At 38.0% G+C, this 15206-nt stretch overlaps 2 protein-coding genes and 1 long non-coding RNA gene across 3 annotated transcripts; all 3 read right to left on the bottom strand.

Moving 5' to 3' along the window:
* Positions 1 to 299: 299 nt before the first annotated feature.
* Positions 300 to 3390, bottom strand: LOC145230235 (uncharacterized). The gene is made up of 6 exons (XM_080095617.1): positions 3168 to 3390; positions 3028 to 3082; positions 2872 to 2945; positions 2665 to 2752; positions 2507 to 2563; positions 300 to 2224 (listed from the first exon to the last, which is right to left on the bottom strand). The coding sequence occupies exons 1-6, from the start codon at positions 3195 to 3197 to the stop codon at positions 2199 to 2201; spliced, it is 330 nt and encodes a 109-aa protein (XP_079951743.1). The 5' UTR covers positions 3198 to 3390; the 3' UTR covers positions 300 to 2198.
* A 5828-nt stretch (positions 3391 to 9218) lies between these two features.
* LOC145230594 (uncharacterized) lies at positions 9219 to 10404 on the bottom strand. Its single transcript, XR_013860691.1, has 2 exons — positions 9763 to 10404; positions 9219 to 9589 (listed from the first exon to the last, which is right to left on the bottom strand). It is a non-coding gene; the product is annotated as an uncharacterized LOC145230594 (long non-coding RNA).
* A 936-nt stretch (positions 10405 to 11340) lies between these two features.
* On the bottom strand, positions 11341 to 14534 carry LOC145230664 (relaxin receptor 1-like). Its single transcript, XM_080096157.1, has 9 exons — positions 14370 to 14534; positions 13871 to 14218; positions 13260 to 13391; positions 13034 to 13198; positions 12647 to 12943; positions 12405 to 12585; positions 12165 to 12342; positions 11887 to 12098; positions 11341 to 11830 (listed from the first exon to the last, which is right to left on the bottom strand). The coding sequence occupies exons 1-9, from the start codon at positions 14412 to 14414 to the stop codon at positions 11538 to 11540; spliced, it is 1851 nt and encodes a 616-aa protein (XP_079952283.1). The 5' UTR covers positions 14415 to 14534; the 3' UTR covers positions 11341 to 11537.
* Positions 14535 to 15206: the final 672 nt, after the last annotated feature.

Here is a 15206-nt window from a genome sequence, read left to right as displayed (position 1 = left end):
AACTTGAAATTGGTCTATTTTGGAGGGTCGTTGTAATGTATCTCCCACTTTAGATGAACATATATTCGGTATGGCGCTTTTAACGGGCCTGGCGTACTGTGATTTATCTTCTACTTATTACCTCTACACTATCATAACAAAGCACGAAAGTTTTGCTGTAATATATTTTTATTCATCAGCTTTCTATTTTGGGAAATCAAGAAGATTGATAGCTAGTTCAATAAACTGCAATCAGGGGGACATAAAAACAAGGTATAATATCTGTAAAGTTAGTTTTCTCTTGCATGACTGCAACGTGCTCAAACATGTTAAGGAAAGAAATAACGAAGAATATTCAGTTCAGAAAGTTGCGATCAAGAGAAAATGAATGAACAGAGCAACTTGAGCACATTTTCTGTGCAAGTTAGTTTTTAAACATTGTATAACTAAAGTTAGGAAACTTTGCAAATCCTTGGTCAACATTGCAAAATCCTTCAATTTTATTGTTGACTTGGTAAGCACAACATTTAAAGTTTTGAATTGACTAAATGTAAAAAATTGTAAGCAGAAAATTTGTAAAATTATTAAGTATCAAACAGGAGTTCAGATAAGGAATTTAAAAGTGGAGGAATTTTAAAGCTTGAATATGCTACTATTTTTACATGTGGTTTGTAAATAGGAACTTCAGCTCTGGGAATATAACCAGTGAAGTTGATTAGAGACCCAATTTTAAATGATATTTGTATGGTTTAACATCTACTATGTAGTACATTATACAGAGCATTATTGTATCTCAGCACAAGACATTATATTTAATTCACTTCGCGTTGTAACTTTCCCCAGATTTTAGAAAGCAAGGACATAAGTTATATTATTTGAAAGTTAAAGGAAAGAATCAAACAATCGAAAAAAAACAGCAAACAAACAGAACCGCACAATAAACAGAAACATTCACACATTTACAAACAAGAATTGTAAGTAACTGATCAGGCATCACACAGGTTAAACACCAACTTTGATGATGCAATCTGGTGGACAAAGCATTTGTTTTTCGGAAACTTTTTGTTGGACTAGGAACCGGAGCCATTTTAATTGACACGTTAAACGCTTAAGATTTTTTTTATCAGAACACGTACATACTACAACATTACACACTTACACCTAATTTAGTAAAAAGAGAAATTAAATAATTTTTTACGTTTTGTTGAATCAACTTACACCAGTTTTATCGCAGTGGATATTCCCCTGTGGGTAAAAACCCTTTCTGGTCCCAAAAGGGTTGAAACAATTTTGTCATTACCATTACCATTTTTTTCGGTGACGTCATCATGCCATGACGTCATAGTGGGTAATTTTATTTTCTGATATGGAGGGTTAAAATGAAATGCATAGGTTTGTTTTTAGGGGTACAAACAAGAACGAAAATGGTTAACTGCTGTTGTAGAGCATTTTACACCAATGAAATAAAGATTCAAAGAAAAAAACATACAGAGCAGTGTAAAGTTGTGTAACCAAAAAAAAAAAAACGTAAGTAACAAGCAGGGGGCTTGTATCATAACAGCAAAATTATTTGAACCACACTCATATGGGTTAGGCATAGATACACAAACCATGAAAAAGTTCATATTAATGCAGTAAAACAAACAAACAATACTGCAGAATCGTGTAGATAGAAGAAAGTTTTGGTGAGAAATGTAATTTGGGGCAATGCAGGTTTTTATATCCGTACGAATGCTGTGTAATACACTATTGACATCAAATAAATGAAAACGCAGACCGGGCTAGAAAATAAAATGGACAAAAAAATATAATCCGCCCTGGAAATTGAAACACTATACAAGCCGCAACTTACAATCTAATAAATACGGTATGTCCGCGCAGAAATATACTTCAAACCGCCGCTTCATATTTGTGTTAATGTGTGCTAGAAAACACGTTTTGTCCGATAGTGTGACTGAATTCGTCATATTGCTTCCAGTAACGGCACCAGTTTGTGGAATACCACCGTTGGAAAATGTCTCCAAACCACTTCCACGGTTTTGTTAGGCTAGGAAGCGGATTGGTCCAGAATAAGTAACGTGTCAATTGCATGACAACCGTTGCTACATTCAGAACTTGCTGAGTTCGAAGCTGGGCTGATGTTTCTTGCCGTGCCAGCTTGTTTGTAGAGCTCGATTGTTAAGCGGATTGGTTGATAAAGTTCTTTGATTTGTTGGATCTCAGCAACGTGATGAGGTTGTAGCACCTGAACAATAAGTTGAAAATTACCATAAACAAAAGAAATTCACAAAGCTTTAAAAAATGTACTCTCGATTTTATTGGTTAACATTAACAAACTAGTCTAGGATACTTAATACAAGGCATAAAAAACGAAAATAATTGCCTTAAAGGCGAACCAAGGCAAAAGTTTATTTTATATTTAAGCATTCTCTTTAGCGCAAGACAGTGTTGAATTATAGTACACAAATAAGATGATTTAACATGCTTCGTGTAGCATCGCATAAAAATACTTTAGGCATTTAATTACCTTGTGGCTCCATTGCGTGTGTAGGAGGCCGATGTTGTGCTGCCATTTCTGCATCGCCTGAAAAACAAATTAGAATGTAACAAATGAAAACCCAACATACATTTACCATACACTATCTGACAGAAACACAATGTTTCTCCTTGAAAGTAACAAGCTACCTTTCAAAACTGGTCGTGGTTGTCGTGCGCAGATCGAGCTTCTAGCTTCAAAAATGCTGCTGCGGCGATAAGATGATGTGTTCAGAGCCTGAAAAAACCAACAATGTCAGAGGAAGGATTTAAATCATGCACTAACAAAAACTTACATTAACAATTATAAAGCATGAAGCATGATGAACAACGTTACTCAGTGAATAAAACAGCTACCTCGTAAAGTTGGAGGTTAAGTGCAAGTGTATCTCGACCATTTCCTCCATGCTGAGTTGGATCTTCTGTAAAACCTGGAAACAAAATACAAGATAGTGGGAAAGATCAAATACTTCAGTACAATGTTTATCAGTCTTAACGTGAAACGAGTATTACCTCGCATTTTTTTTTCGTTGACCTGTTGACCTCTCTTCGTTGACCTGTTGACCTCCTGTTAAAAATACAAAACTATTTAAAATGTGTTGCATGTAAATTCCTAGTAATGCAGTTGTATTTTGTTTTTATGTTGCGCTTACTATAAAATAGACGTGTTGATCTAAAAACATTAACTTAGTTTAAAACCTGGGGTCCTCTCTAGACGGTAAGTCGACAGAACGAAGTAGAAAATGACTTTTATGTTTTTTAAACAAACAAAACTAACATAAAAAGCTTCAATATTCACATAAGCTCCTAAACTTTTAACAATTAAATAACCTAAATCGCCTAAACCTGAAAAACAAAAACAAGATGTGTGTTATACCTAAAAAAATGGGATTAAAGAAGATGCGATCTATAGTGTATTTATAGTGCTAAGGATAAATTTCTGCAAAAAGGTTAAAAATGCACAAAAAATATGTTACACCTGTGGAAAAGTGAAATGCAGTAAGGTTTTTAAAAAACTAAATGTTTGAAAAGCAAGTTTCCTATTAAATCTGTGGAAACAAAACAATATTAAACCTGAAAAACAAAAATAACCAGAAAAACAATCAATGTATTAATAAAGTTAAATACTGAAAACCAATAAATGTACTAAACCTGCAAAACAAGAAAACCTGCAAAAACAAAACAATTTGGTTTGTAATTATTGCAAAATTACAAAGTACCTGTAATGCAAGAATCAGATTCCAACAAATTCAATTCAAATTGTTTCCAATTTTTGGCAAATAAAGAACATAAATGTGGCACTGAATCTGAAAAGCATAAAAATAACGTTTAAAAGTGAAATGTAATGGACAAACGGACGTTCGGAGTAACTTTCAACTGTCTGCATTTCTAACACTTGACGATGGCGGTTCGCACGGTTAGAGCGACGAGCTATAAACAAAAACACAACGATAGCATAGAGAACCTGTCGGCTGATGTAAAAAGGCACAACACCCCCCAAGAACTGGTCTTACTAACGAGAAATAAAAGGATAGAAAAAGTGGACTCGCACACATTTTTGTTGATGAAAGAGGGAAAACGCAAGCTCAAAAATATAAGTGCAAGCAATCGGTGGATGAAATCTTCGTTGATCTCTCGCATGTAACTGGTGTTAGAATGCTTTGGGAATCGAAAAATGTTTCTGAAACAAAACGTTGGAACCGCCATCGTCCCTGCGCCGCCGACGTAAAAGTACACAAGCTACCTCGACTAACTGACCTGCATACCGTCGCAAATTAGCCTAGAAAAGTAGAAGGTGAGTCTGTCGTGTTTTACAACCACCCAAAATGTCACTGCCCCATAATGACAGGGTGGCCGGGTCAAGCAGGAATACGTAACTGAAATAAGATGTAAGTAAGTTAGCCTAAATCCACGAAAAAAAATAGGTTTGACCAGCAAACAAGGGCATTGGGGCAATAAATCAGCGCCATGTTAAGTAATAATCAATTTATCGCGAATATCGAGGCCATTAACATCACATGCTTGATATCCAATTCGCAGTCTCTTCTTAGTGAAGAAAACTTAGAAATGGATGCACAAGCATAGATCATACAAGCTGGTCAAAACCCGAAAAAAAAATCCACAACATCCCTATTTTACAGTTAGTATAGGCGCAGAAGTCTTGTTTGAAAAGGAACAGTGACATTTACAGCGTATAACTCTGCAGATCGCGTCACTGCCCCTTGCCCTCAGAGTCCCCCCGCAAGGACCCAAATAAATTACGCAACCGCTGGGCTGGGAAAACAATTAACAACAGTTTGCGCCCTACCAGGGTGGCTCGCGGGACTTTTCGGACAAAATGCTATGCCGGCCCCCTCAGGTCCACGAGCCTGGACTTTCATTGGGGGTAGCGGTGTCCCTACTCTGACCCCGCCTACACCGCGGCCAGCGAATGCGGTGGATGCCATGCCAAGGCCGTGTTTCTAAGCGCACCTTATTTTAGCTAAAGCCATTTAGCAACGCGCCACGCCTAGCTAGAAATCGATCTAAACTAAGGTCCTACGTGGCGCACGAATCCCAAACGTACCCCACCTATGTTACCTAACCTAACCTTAGTTGACGAGTGCCACTCTAGTTCTATCCCTAGCGCCAACTTGCTGACATAGTAGCACTCCTACCGACTTGGACCCTTCTTTGACCACCGAGGAAGACTTCCTTCACGAGTCAACCTCGGCAAAGAATAGATCACTCACCCTAGCGCCAGTTAACCTAAGTTAGGCCTAACAGTTCCGCAAACCCGGTTGACCCACGACAGACTCCTGTGTTTACATACAAATAAATATTTGAAGTTGAGGAACGTTGGTTGATGGATGAGAATTGAGTTGAATGAAATCGTTGGGCAGACGAGGTGATTTGAATCTGTCAATAAAAAGCACTTTATATATATGACATCAGTTCTACGTTGTAAGGAAAGTATTGTATCATTGCAAAACAACAAAGGTTTCTTTGCACTAGAACCCAACATTTCTACAGGCAAAAAGCGCACGAGACGCGATTTTCTAAATCAGCGCCTTAAGGAAAAGCGCCGTGTGTTACGTCACAGAAAAATGTGCGTGGATAAACTTGCCACGTACAGTAAACGCTTTAGTGACCTGGTTCTGTTTTTGACAGTAAAGTTAACTTTGTTTAGCAGCTGAAACGATTAATAGTTAAATGTTAAATATGTTAAGGTAATTTTACCTGAACTTGGAGACGGAAGAATTATCTATAACTTCTGACGGTGTAATTGATGCAATGAAAGCTGCAAAAATATATAAGTGTCAATACAAAGTTTTATTTTGCAATATTTTTTACGCCTATGACGCAAAGTATTGCTACATAATTAGTTGTTTATAGGCCTTTAACTGTAATTTGCAATTCACACAAATTTTATAAACTACATGTTACAAACAAACTTGTTCCAAATTTTATCCCTACACAATCACATGTGGCGATACACAGTAATAAGTAACCTAACTTTTACAACAAAGAATTACATTGAAACTCACCTTAATACACCGCCAGCCTTCCACCTCCGCACGCCACCAACTCCACAAGCAAATGACTTTGCAAGGAAAGGATTGACTTTGACGCGGGTGAAGCTCGAAAGCTGATTGGTCGTGATGTCACTAAAATTATTCAAGTGTGTCGAGTGGCATTTCGGCGCGGAAGCATTTTTGTTTTAAGTTGCAAAAAGGTAAATTAAAATTTTTTTTAATACTAGTTTAGTACCCGTAAGTATGTTTTCATAGTTTAAATCGGTTTTTGTTTTAAAAATATGTTTTAAAATTTATGTATTTGATCAAAATCACACATTGAAAGAGGTATGTTCGTAAATGGTGTTGTGAAACTGTTGGCTTGGTTAGTAATGTGCCTAATGTGCCTTAAACATGTTATATCTATCTAGTATTCAACACATATTTGCAGAACCCAAAGCATTTTTGTGTTTTAAAAATGTTTCTATTTTTTGAAAGCATATTTTTAAAGCATTTCTTTAAAAATGTTCCCGAAAATAAAGAAATTTAGACTTCCAATTTCATTCCAGGTTACATTTCGAATGAGATTCGAACCAAGGACGCGCAATCAGCTTTTAACGCTTGTTTGTTGACAGGAGCCCCAGACCATTCAGCCATCTGCCTGCAGTTGGTTAAACTACTTTTTCTACATACTTTTTACGTGTTTAACTTAGAGGTTGTAAACATTTTTGCTGCATAATTGTTTTTTGCAACAAGCAACAATACGCTACAAAATCTGAAATCGACAAATGCAACTGTAAAACTTTGTTAAAGCAATCGGTGTAAAGACCATGTAATAAATGTAATTGGTTACATTACAAATACTTCCGTACGTCGATATTTGTACAGTAATAAACCACTTCACATTAAAGTAATAAACATATAAAAAAGAAACACTACCAGTGGTGGGCTTCAAATATTTTGTCAGTTGGTTCTGTCACAAAGTCATATTTTTCAGCTGGTTCTGTTACAAAAAGTCCATTGACAGTAACCAGTAATGCTAACCGGTTCGCTGATCTCATAAAAATTCGTGAGACAATTCTATAGAACCGGTGCGAACTGGCTGAATCCCACCACTGGATAGTTGAGCACAAGTGCAACTTTTTTGTTTTCAGTCCAACTCCAGTCAAACAAATCCTCCACCAACTTTAGGAACTTCCCTCAAAATCAACATCAAAAACTTCGGGGAATCCCCTGATGACGTAGGCTTCCACACATTCCTCCCCGATTCTGCAGTGATAACGTCATTCACGATGAACACCAATGCCTTGTCGTATCGCGGCAAAAAGGTTCCCCGCGAGGTGGCGCAAAAGATTGGTGATCGTGCAGCAGAGGGAGGTCACGTGACAGAAGTACACGCGCTGAAACGTCTGCCAGGTGAGCGGGAGGTTTAAGGTTTAAATCCAGGCCCGAAATGTTTGATTCAATGTGTCGGTGGCGAATAAAGATTATATTCGTGCCGCTTCGTTCGCGAGTGCATGTGAAAAGATTTTTATTTTAGTTTTGTTCGCTTGTCTGTAGCAAAGATTTTGTCCAAGCTATTATTGAAAAGTTATTTGTAATGGTCGGCCATGGTTGAAAAATATGGTGTTCACGGTTGAATGATTATACTAGACACAGTTGAATGGTTATGATGGTCACAGTTGAATGCTTACGACGGTCAAGATTGAATATTTATGGAGGTCACGGTTAAATGATTATGAAGGTCACAGTTGAATGATTGTGAAAGTCACAGAAGTCTGGCACCCAAACAGCGGAAAACACGATTCACATCAAGGGCGTTAAAAAGGTTAAGTTCAACGTTGAATATCAGGAGAGGATCGTCGATATGATGAATGCCGGGGTGAAAAAACTCAACAAAGCACAGTTGTGGTCAATATGTATGGGGCCAGTGCACAATATATGATGGGTGAAGTAATGTTACCGAATTACTCCAACAATTACCCCAACTCCGCCGATATCGGGTGGCTGGTACGAGTGCCTGACGATAATATAGTAAGACTCGATATTATTCTGGGCGGTCGCATCAGTCAGTGTGATTCCTTCCAGCACCGATAAACCGCCGATCACCGACGTCACTGGTCTCCCTGGTAACGCCACTGACGTCACAGTTTGCGTAGGTGGTGATTACGTGTACGTCGATCCGTGGAGTGACGAGCACATTACGTCACCAAACTACCCCGGTTAAATGGCGACGACATGAACTGCACGTCGGTGAATAATTATGAATAATGATATGGTCGGTGAATAATTATTACGCGGGTTACGACATCGAGCTTAATGTGGACGATCTCGCGCTCAGCTCATACGACAAAGTGCAGCTGGACGACGCACACCGCCACCTGCTGGCGACCTTCACAGGTTGGAGCTACACTTCGCCATTCCGGACCTCTACATCCCGTATGAACGTCGACTCGAGCTACACAAGTCGCGGATCCAAATTCCGCGTACGCGCGGGAAGTTATTATTACAGTTACGCTTCTTCTGTTTATCCCCCTGGTTGTAGCTCATGCGGTTAATGGATGGAGTTTACAACGGATGATTCCATTAACTATCCTGGGTTCAACATTTCCTACTCTTTACATTAACTCCAACAGATTAGAATGTTTACTAATGAGTTTCGTGCAGTTTGTATGCATTAATTGTATTTAAACTTTAGATAGAAGGAATCAGATTCGCCTACAAAAAACCGTTCGCAATTTGCTGTTTAGCACAATTTTTGAACAACATTGTTACGATTGAATGTATGAAGCTGGTTCGGAAACCCGCTTGTGACACTGCGCAATAAATCTTGAATATATTTAAACGTAATTTTGATGAGATATTCTTATGTTTTGCGCGTTAGGAATAATTTGCATTTTGTCGCCTAAAGTTACTAGTAGGCGGATTTGATATTGAAAGTTGTGTAAACTTGATGTTAGTCTGCCAAATGTACACTGTAAACCAATTTGGGTAAAAATAACCCAAAAACGTTGGGTATCTTGGTGGGGAAACCCAAATTTTTTTTGGGTAGTTTAAACCCAAAATTGGTTGGGTAAAATACGGTTTTACCCTATTGAATTACCCAACAATTTTTGGGTATAATTCGAATTTACCTAATTATCTGTGGTTATTATTTTGGGTTTTTACACACTATGCCCAAAATTGATTGAACGTTTTTTCACACAAAAATCATACAGATTTCATGTTTTATTGTTAGAAGAAACACACTTTTTTCCCAAACATGCTACAGAAGAAAAAACATAACGAAAAAACTAATTACAACATACAACACAATTATTCATACATTGACTAGTCTGGACTATCAAAATGATACTTGCAAAAATTGTAAAACTTTATCAACATGCAGACAGTGTTCATAGTAAAGTACACAGTACAATGAAAATAAGGCTGTGATGCCTTTGATGATACCATTCACTCTCAGTACAGGGTTTTGCTCAGAAAACAAGGTTATTTTTTAAGCAAAAGAAATATCTCCATGTGCAACCAAGGTGGGTTGCTGACGATCACCCAATGCTTCTCTCGAACCTTGTTGTGTTTGCCTGAATATTTAAATATTACCAGCAAACAAACAACAGCAACATAGTAAATTACCAAATCTAGACAAATACAAACCATAATATGCTATCCCATACGCAAAATTTAACAAAACATAGGGCTATTAAAAAATCTCTTTTCAACCATAAACGTCATTAATAATTAATATGAAACTTACTTCCAAGTATCAATCTCTTTCTGTGCGACGTCCAAGTCACCAAGAACAGTTTCGACAAAATCGGTTAAACCTTGAATTCCTCCATCAACCTTCGCACTACTTTCTACTTTCAACAGCAGTACAGCACCAATCTCTCTGGTCTCTATAGGGCTAGTTTAGGCACTTTCACGCAGGAACGGGCAAAACAGCAAAGCCCAAGGGACTAAGGGAGTTAAGATTCCCGCACTTTTTGTTTGGCAGTTGATCGCAGGCGGTCAGCCAAGCATGACGCAATTTTAAGCCCAGTGGGCGGGCGATTTAGCGTGGGATTTTTTTGTTTGTTCTTATTATTTTTATTTTCGATCTTTCGAAAAATTTTCGATTGGTATCATTTTCCAATAACCGGTCGTAGTTTAGATTAAACCAAGCTAAAAGTGTTTTAAACACGTTAAGTGTTCGGAAAAACAGTTCAATTTGAAAAAAAGCACAAACATTAAAAGAAAAGAGTTAGTTGAGTTAAAAAACCTCAATATTGTGGCTACAGTACCAACACCAACATTTTCCCCAAACAACCCAATTTTTTTGGGTAGAGTATCCATGCCATTTTACCCAAACGATTTTGGGTAAAGAATTTTTTACCCAATAAAGTAGGGTAAAAACGTTTGGGTAACTTAAATTTGGGTATAAACCATTGGGCAACAAAACAGTTTACCCAAAATATTTCGGTATATTGCTGCTGTACCCAAAGTTCTCTCGCTCGATTTACCCAAATTGGTTTACAGTGTATAATGTTTAATTACAATTCATCGCCCAAAAACATTGTTGTCATTTTCCTGTTAAACTAAGTGCTGCGTGCGAATTCATAATTGTAGCTGTATTATTTGTACTGTTTGTGTTTAATATGTGACTTTGGGAATGACATTATTGTACGAACGCCTCAAATACAAACTAATTCCAACATTTGTGCTAAGGTTAGTGATTATCGCAGTTTGGTGAGTCTTGTTCCGGTCACGGCAAATGTTTGTGTGCGATTGTCATTTAGAAGCTTATCATTTTGTTGTCGGTTTTTATGCAGGTTATGTGCAACTAATCAATCGTGAATAGAAAGTAAAATTACGACTCAAACCTGGCAGCGTTGAAACTTGCCAGGTTTTAGAAGAGTTAAAATTTGTTTTCTTAAACCCAATCCCGATTCGAATAGTGCGGCTCGCTCTGCAACGCCCAACTAGCCTTTTGATTTTAATATCTCTTCAGTTTACTGCGCCAAACTTTGCCGAGGTATGCTTTACTGCAGCGGTTCTGAAACAGGAGCCGCGGACCTTTAGGAGTCCGTGAGGCAATTTGGGGGGGAAAAGGTTGAAGTAATTCTATAATCTTATTTTGTGTCAGTTTGTGCCACTAAATAAGTTTAAATCAAAGTAGAATCGATTGTCTCCATTGCTATATAATAGCCTTTATTCCACGAAACTAACAAAAATGCAATTGTTCGCGCACAGTTGAAATTGTTATGCGGAATTTTGCATAACTAGCTAAAATCCTGCAATCAACTTTTGTTTTTCTCAAATACACATTTAGGCTTAAGGACCTTAGGCTTAAAAAAAATTTTGCACAAAACAAAAACATATATTTGACCCCAAGTTTTACACAAAATAGCAAAAATGATCAAAGTCTCGCGTAGTAGCGAAATATTCGCGAATAACAGTGAATTAATAAATATGTACATGCCGCACACTACATGGTTTGCGCTGTTTAGCCGCTTGGCTTGTCAATCATGTTTGTCGCTTGTCGTTTGATTGTCAGAGGGCGGCTTCAGCCACAACTGCCACGTTAACTCGTCGGTTGTCATGTGGCTGTTGACGTCGTCGAAAGTCACGTAAACGCTTCCGAACTCGATCGTAGAGCATTTTCGGGGCGTTGGAGTAGATGAGAGGGTTGAGAGAGCTGTTGATGGGAAGCAGGATTATTGCTGACACTGCGTAAATCACTGGAGGGACAGTTGTTCCACCGAAGTTCAGGAAAGCCATGATTGAGATCGGCACCCAGCAGAAGAAATCAGTAAAGACCAGCCGGATGATTTTCTTTTGCATTTCTGCAACAAACACCAGAAGTTAGGAGCAATATTTAGGTTGCGCTTATCGGATATACCTTGGTTCTGCTTTTCAGCTCTCGCATTTCGGGCCCTCTCATTCACTTGCCTGCCACTGGCAGCCGACCTCTTGTAAATCCAAACGTACGCCACAGCAACAAACACAAAAGCCACGAAGTTTAGAGTGATGATACAAAGTGAAAATGGCCAAGCCTTGTCGGTCGGTGTCACGTAAAGTTTACTGATGCAAACACTATTGGTGCTGTAGTACCTGGAAAAAACATATTCAGTTACAGCAACAATTACTAAAATCCAATTTGCTTGTAACTATACATACTCTAAATATCCTGTAATGTCAAACAGTTCAGTGTAGTTATAATATTCAAGAATATCGACAAAATCCGCCCAAGAATAAAAGTTTTGTTCCCCCAGAAGTGCGCCATCGAGTGTCTGGGAATCGTTGATGGTAAAATTGTGTCGAAACTTTACAAACCGTTTAATGAAAGTGTCCATGCCTGCAATAAAACACACGGTGGATAAAAACGGTTAAATATACACATGTGTTGCAATTGCTCACTTGAAAAGTCAACGACATGACTCTTAAAGAAAGGATTTTCTTTCATCCACGCTTTGGTTTCAAACAAATGTTGAAATTGAGACGAAAGAGGAATAAAAGCCAGTATGAATGAAAATGTCCAAGATAAGATGATGGCAAGGATAATAATCTTCAGTTTGGGGAAAAATGGCGCATTAAACGGCTGCAAAACATAAGTTGCTTGCTGCAAACACGAGAGCACACATACATTAAAAAATACTCACGTTTTTCACAGCGTAAAGTCGAAATGCTGTCAGCAGGACCATTGTAATTACTGATGTTTCGCTGGAAAGCAAAACCAAAATGCCCATGGAAATGCACCTCTGGCTTGACCTCCAAACAAGGTCGTTGGCACAGTAGTTTCCAGAATATTGAACACCAGCAACTCCGAGCATGAGCAGATAAGCTCCCATGAGCAGGTCAGAAATCGACAGATTCAAGACAAGAAGATGGTTGGTTTGAAATGAGGCCGATTGTGATTCTGTCGTCACCAACGTTTTTATCTCAGTAACCATGACGACCTGGAAAGAAAGGGAAACAAAATGTTATTTGCAAAACTACCCAGTTTGTCAGAACTTATGCTTTGTTTCAGCCAAACATTACAAATATACCAGGTTTCCAAAGATCGCGAGGAACGCCATTATCCACACAACAGTTCGTAAGACCGGGTTAGCGATCAGCTCGTATCGCGAGGAGAAAACGTTTTCATTTGCTCTGCTTGACTTCGTTGGGCATTCGTCGCTCCAGTCAGAACAGTCGCCGAATCCATTGAATTTCTGTTTATGGAATATTTTGTTAAAACTGCCATACAACGAACTATTTAGAATATTTAAAAACCTTTTCCTTTTTCACAAACAAAGGTTGTTTGTTTTCGCAATAGAACCTCCCGTCACTCGTGCAGTTAGTTTCGTCGCTTTCATCATCACAGTTTATCGTAAAATCACAGATCTCTGATTTACTTATGGAAACCTAAACACATTAACCTGTAAGACAGCGGTTCTCAAACTAGGGTCCATGAAGCAATTTTGCAGGGACCGCGAATAGGTTGAAGTACTTTTTTTGGCGTCACTTTATGCTACTGAATAAGTGTTAATCAAAGTAACATCTGAAGATCGACTGTCTCCTTATAGCCTTTATTGCGTGACAAAACGCAATTGTTACACGCACAATCGTAATGTTTTTTGTCTTGTTTGTGATGTCACAAACAGTTTTTGGACTATTGTTATACGTAATTTTGCAAAAACGTAAAGCTGTTAAACGTAAAGTAGCTTAAAATCCTGCAATCAACTTTCATTTTTCTAAAATACACATTCCAGTTAAAGGACTGCGAGCCCACGATATAATGGCAAAGCAACTGTTTTTTTTTTTTAAAAAGTTTGAGACCACTGCAATAAGATGAACAAAATCCACAGATGCTAACTTATTATGATCCACAGATGCTAACATACCTTGGCTCCATTTAACGCTGAACAATTGACCCTTCCTTGTTTTGTGCAAGTTTCCGAATATTCGTCACTTCCGTCTTTGCACTCAATAAAACCGTTGCAAATTTTTGAACGAAACTTTCCAGATATTTCTGTTACAGTTTCGTCACTTTCGTCTTTGCAATCCGAAATGCCATCGCAAACTTTGGATTGAGGAATGTTGAGACGATCGTTTGTTGTTGGGCAATATTTACGATGCGCGCAGAGGCGAGGATCATCATCGTAGTGGAAGATTCGTTGATCAGCATTGCGAATTGGAAGCCCGCAATCCCGTTTCCCGTCACACAACAGCTCGTTGCTTAAAGGAAGCCACTAAACGACAAATACTAATCTTAAATTGATTTTTCGTACCTTGTGAATGGTTCACGTACAGTTTAAAACATGCAAAACAAGATATCGCGTGAGTTAAACAAAATATCACACATGTCAGGTCTGTTTCGTTGTATGGATAGTAATAACTTACGTCATACTGTTGTTGGTTGTTCACACGTACAGTTTGTGGACACATGCAAAACAAGATCTCGAGTTAGTTAAACAAAATATCAAACATGTCATGTTTCGTTCTATGGATAGTAATAACTTACGTCATACTATTGTTGGTTGTTTACACGTACAGTATGTGGACACATGCAAAATAAGATATCGCGTTAGTTAAACAAAATATCACACATGTAAGGTCTATTTCGTTCTATGGATAGTAATAACTTACCCCAATCTTTTGTTGGTTGAATACATGTACAGTTTGCGAACACATGCAAAACAAGGTATTGCGTTAGTAAAACAAATATCACAAATGTCAGGTCTGTTTCGTTCTATGGATAGTAATAACTTACATACTATTGTTGATTGTCCACACGTACAGTTTGTGGACACATGCAAAACAAGATGTCGCGTTAGTTAAACAAAATATCAAACATGTCAGGTCTGTTTCGTTCAATGGATAGTAATAACTTACCCGCTATTGTTGGTTGTTGACACGTACAGTTTGTGGACACATGCAAAACAAGATATAGCGTTAGATAAACAAAATATCACACATGTAAGGTCTGTTTCGTTGTATGGATAGTAGCAACTTACCCCCTATTGTTGGTTGTTCATATGTACAGTTTGTGGACACATGCAAAACAAGATATCGCGTTAGTTAAACAAAATATCACACATGTACGGTCTATTTCGTTCCATGGATAGTAATAACTTACCCCAATCTTTTGTTGGTTGTTCACATGTACAGTTTGTAAACACATGCAAAACAAGATATAGCGTTAGTTAAACAAAATATCCCACATGTCAGGGTCTGTTT

This window comes from Phallusia mammillata, chromosome 5, assembly GCF_965637545.1.
Source record: "Phallusia mammillata chromosome 5, kaPhaMamm4.hap1.1, whole genome shotgun sequence".
Taxonomy (NCBI): Eukaryota; Metazoa; Chordata; class Ascidiacea; order Phlebobranchia; family Ascidiidae; genus Phallusia; species Phallusia mammillata.
The sequence above is the reverse complement of the archived record's forward strand: the minus strand, read 5'-3'. Positions and strand labels throughout refer to the sequence as shown.

Excerpts from the sequence above, each read along its gene's own strand:
- LOC145230235 (XM_080095617.1), bottom strand. The coding sequence starts at position 3,197 with ATGTTTTTAGATCAACACGTCTATTTTATA. Across the intron at positions 3,083-3,167 it reads ATCAACACGTCTATTTTATA|GAGGTCAACAGGTCAACGAA; the intron begins GTAAGCGCAACA and ends TATTTTTAACAG. Across the intron at positions 2,225-2,506 it reads ACACGCAATGGAGCCACAAG|GTGCTACAACCTCATCACGT; the intron begins GTAATTAAATGC and ends CTTATTGTTCAG.
- LOC145230664 (XM_080096157.1), bottom strand. The coding sequence starts at position 14,414 with ATGTGTCCACAAACTGTACGTGTGAACAACCAACAACAGTATGAC. Across the intron at positions 14,219-14,369 it reads ACAACCAACAACAGTATGAC|TGGCTTCCTTTAAGCAACGA; the intron begins GTAAGTTATTAC and ends TTTGTCGTTTAG. Across the intron at positions 12,343-12,404 it reads TCATGTCGTTGACTTTTCAA|GCATGGACACTTTCATTAAA; the intron begins GTGAGCAATTGC and ends GTTTTATTGCAG.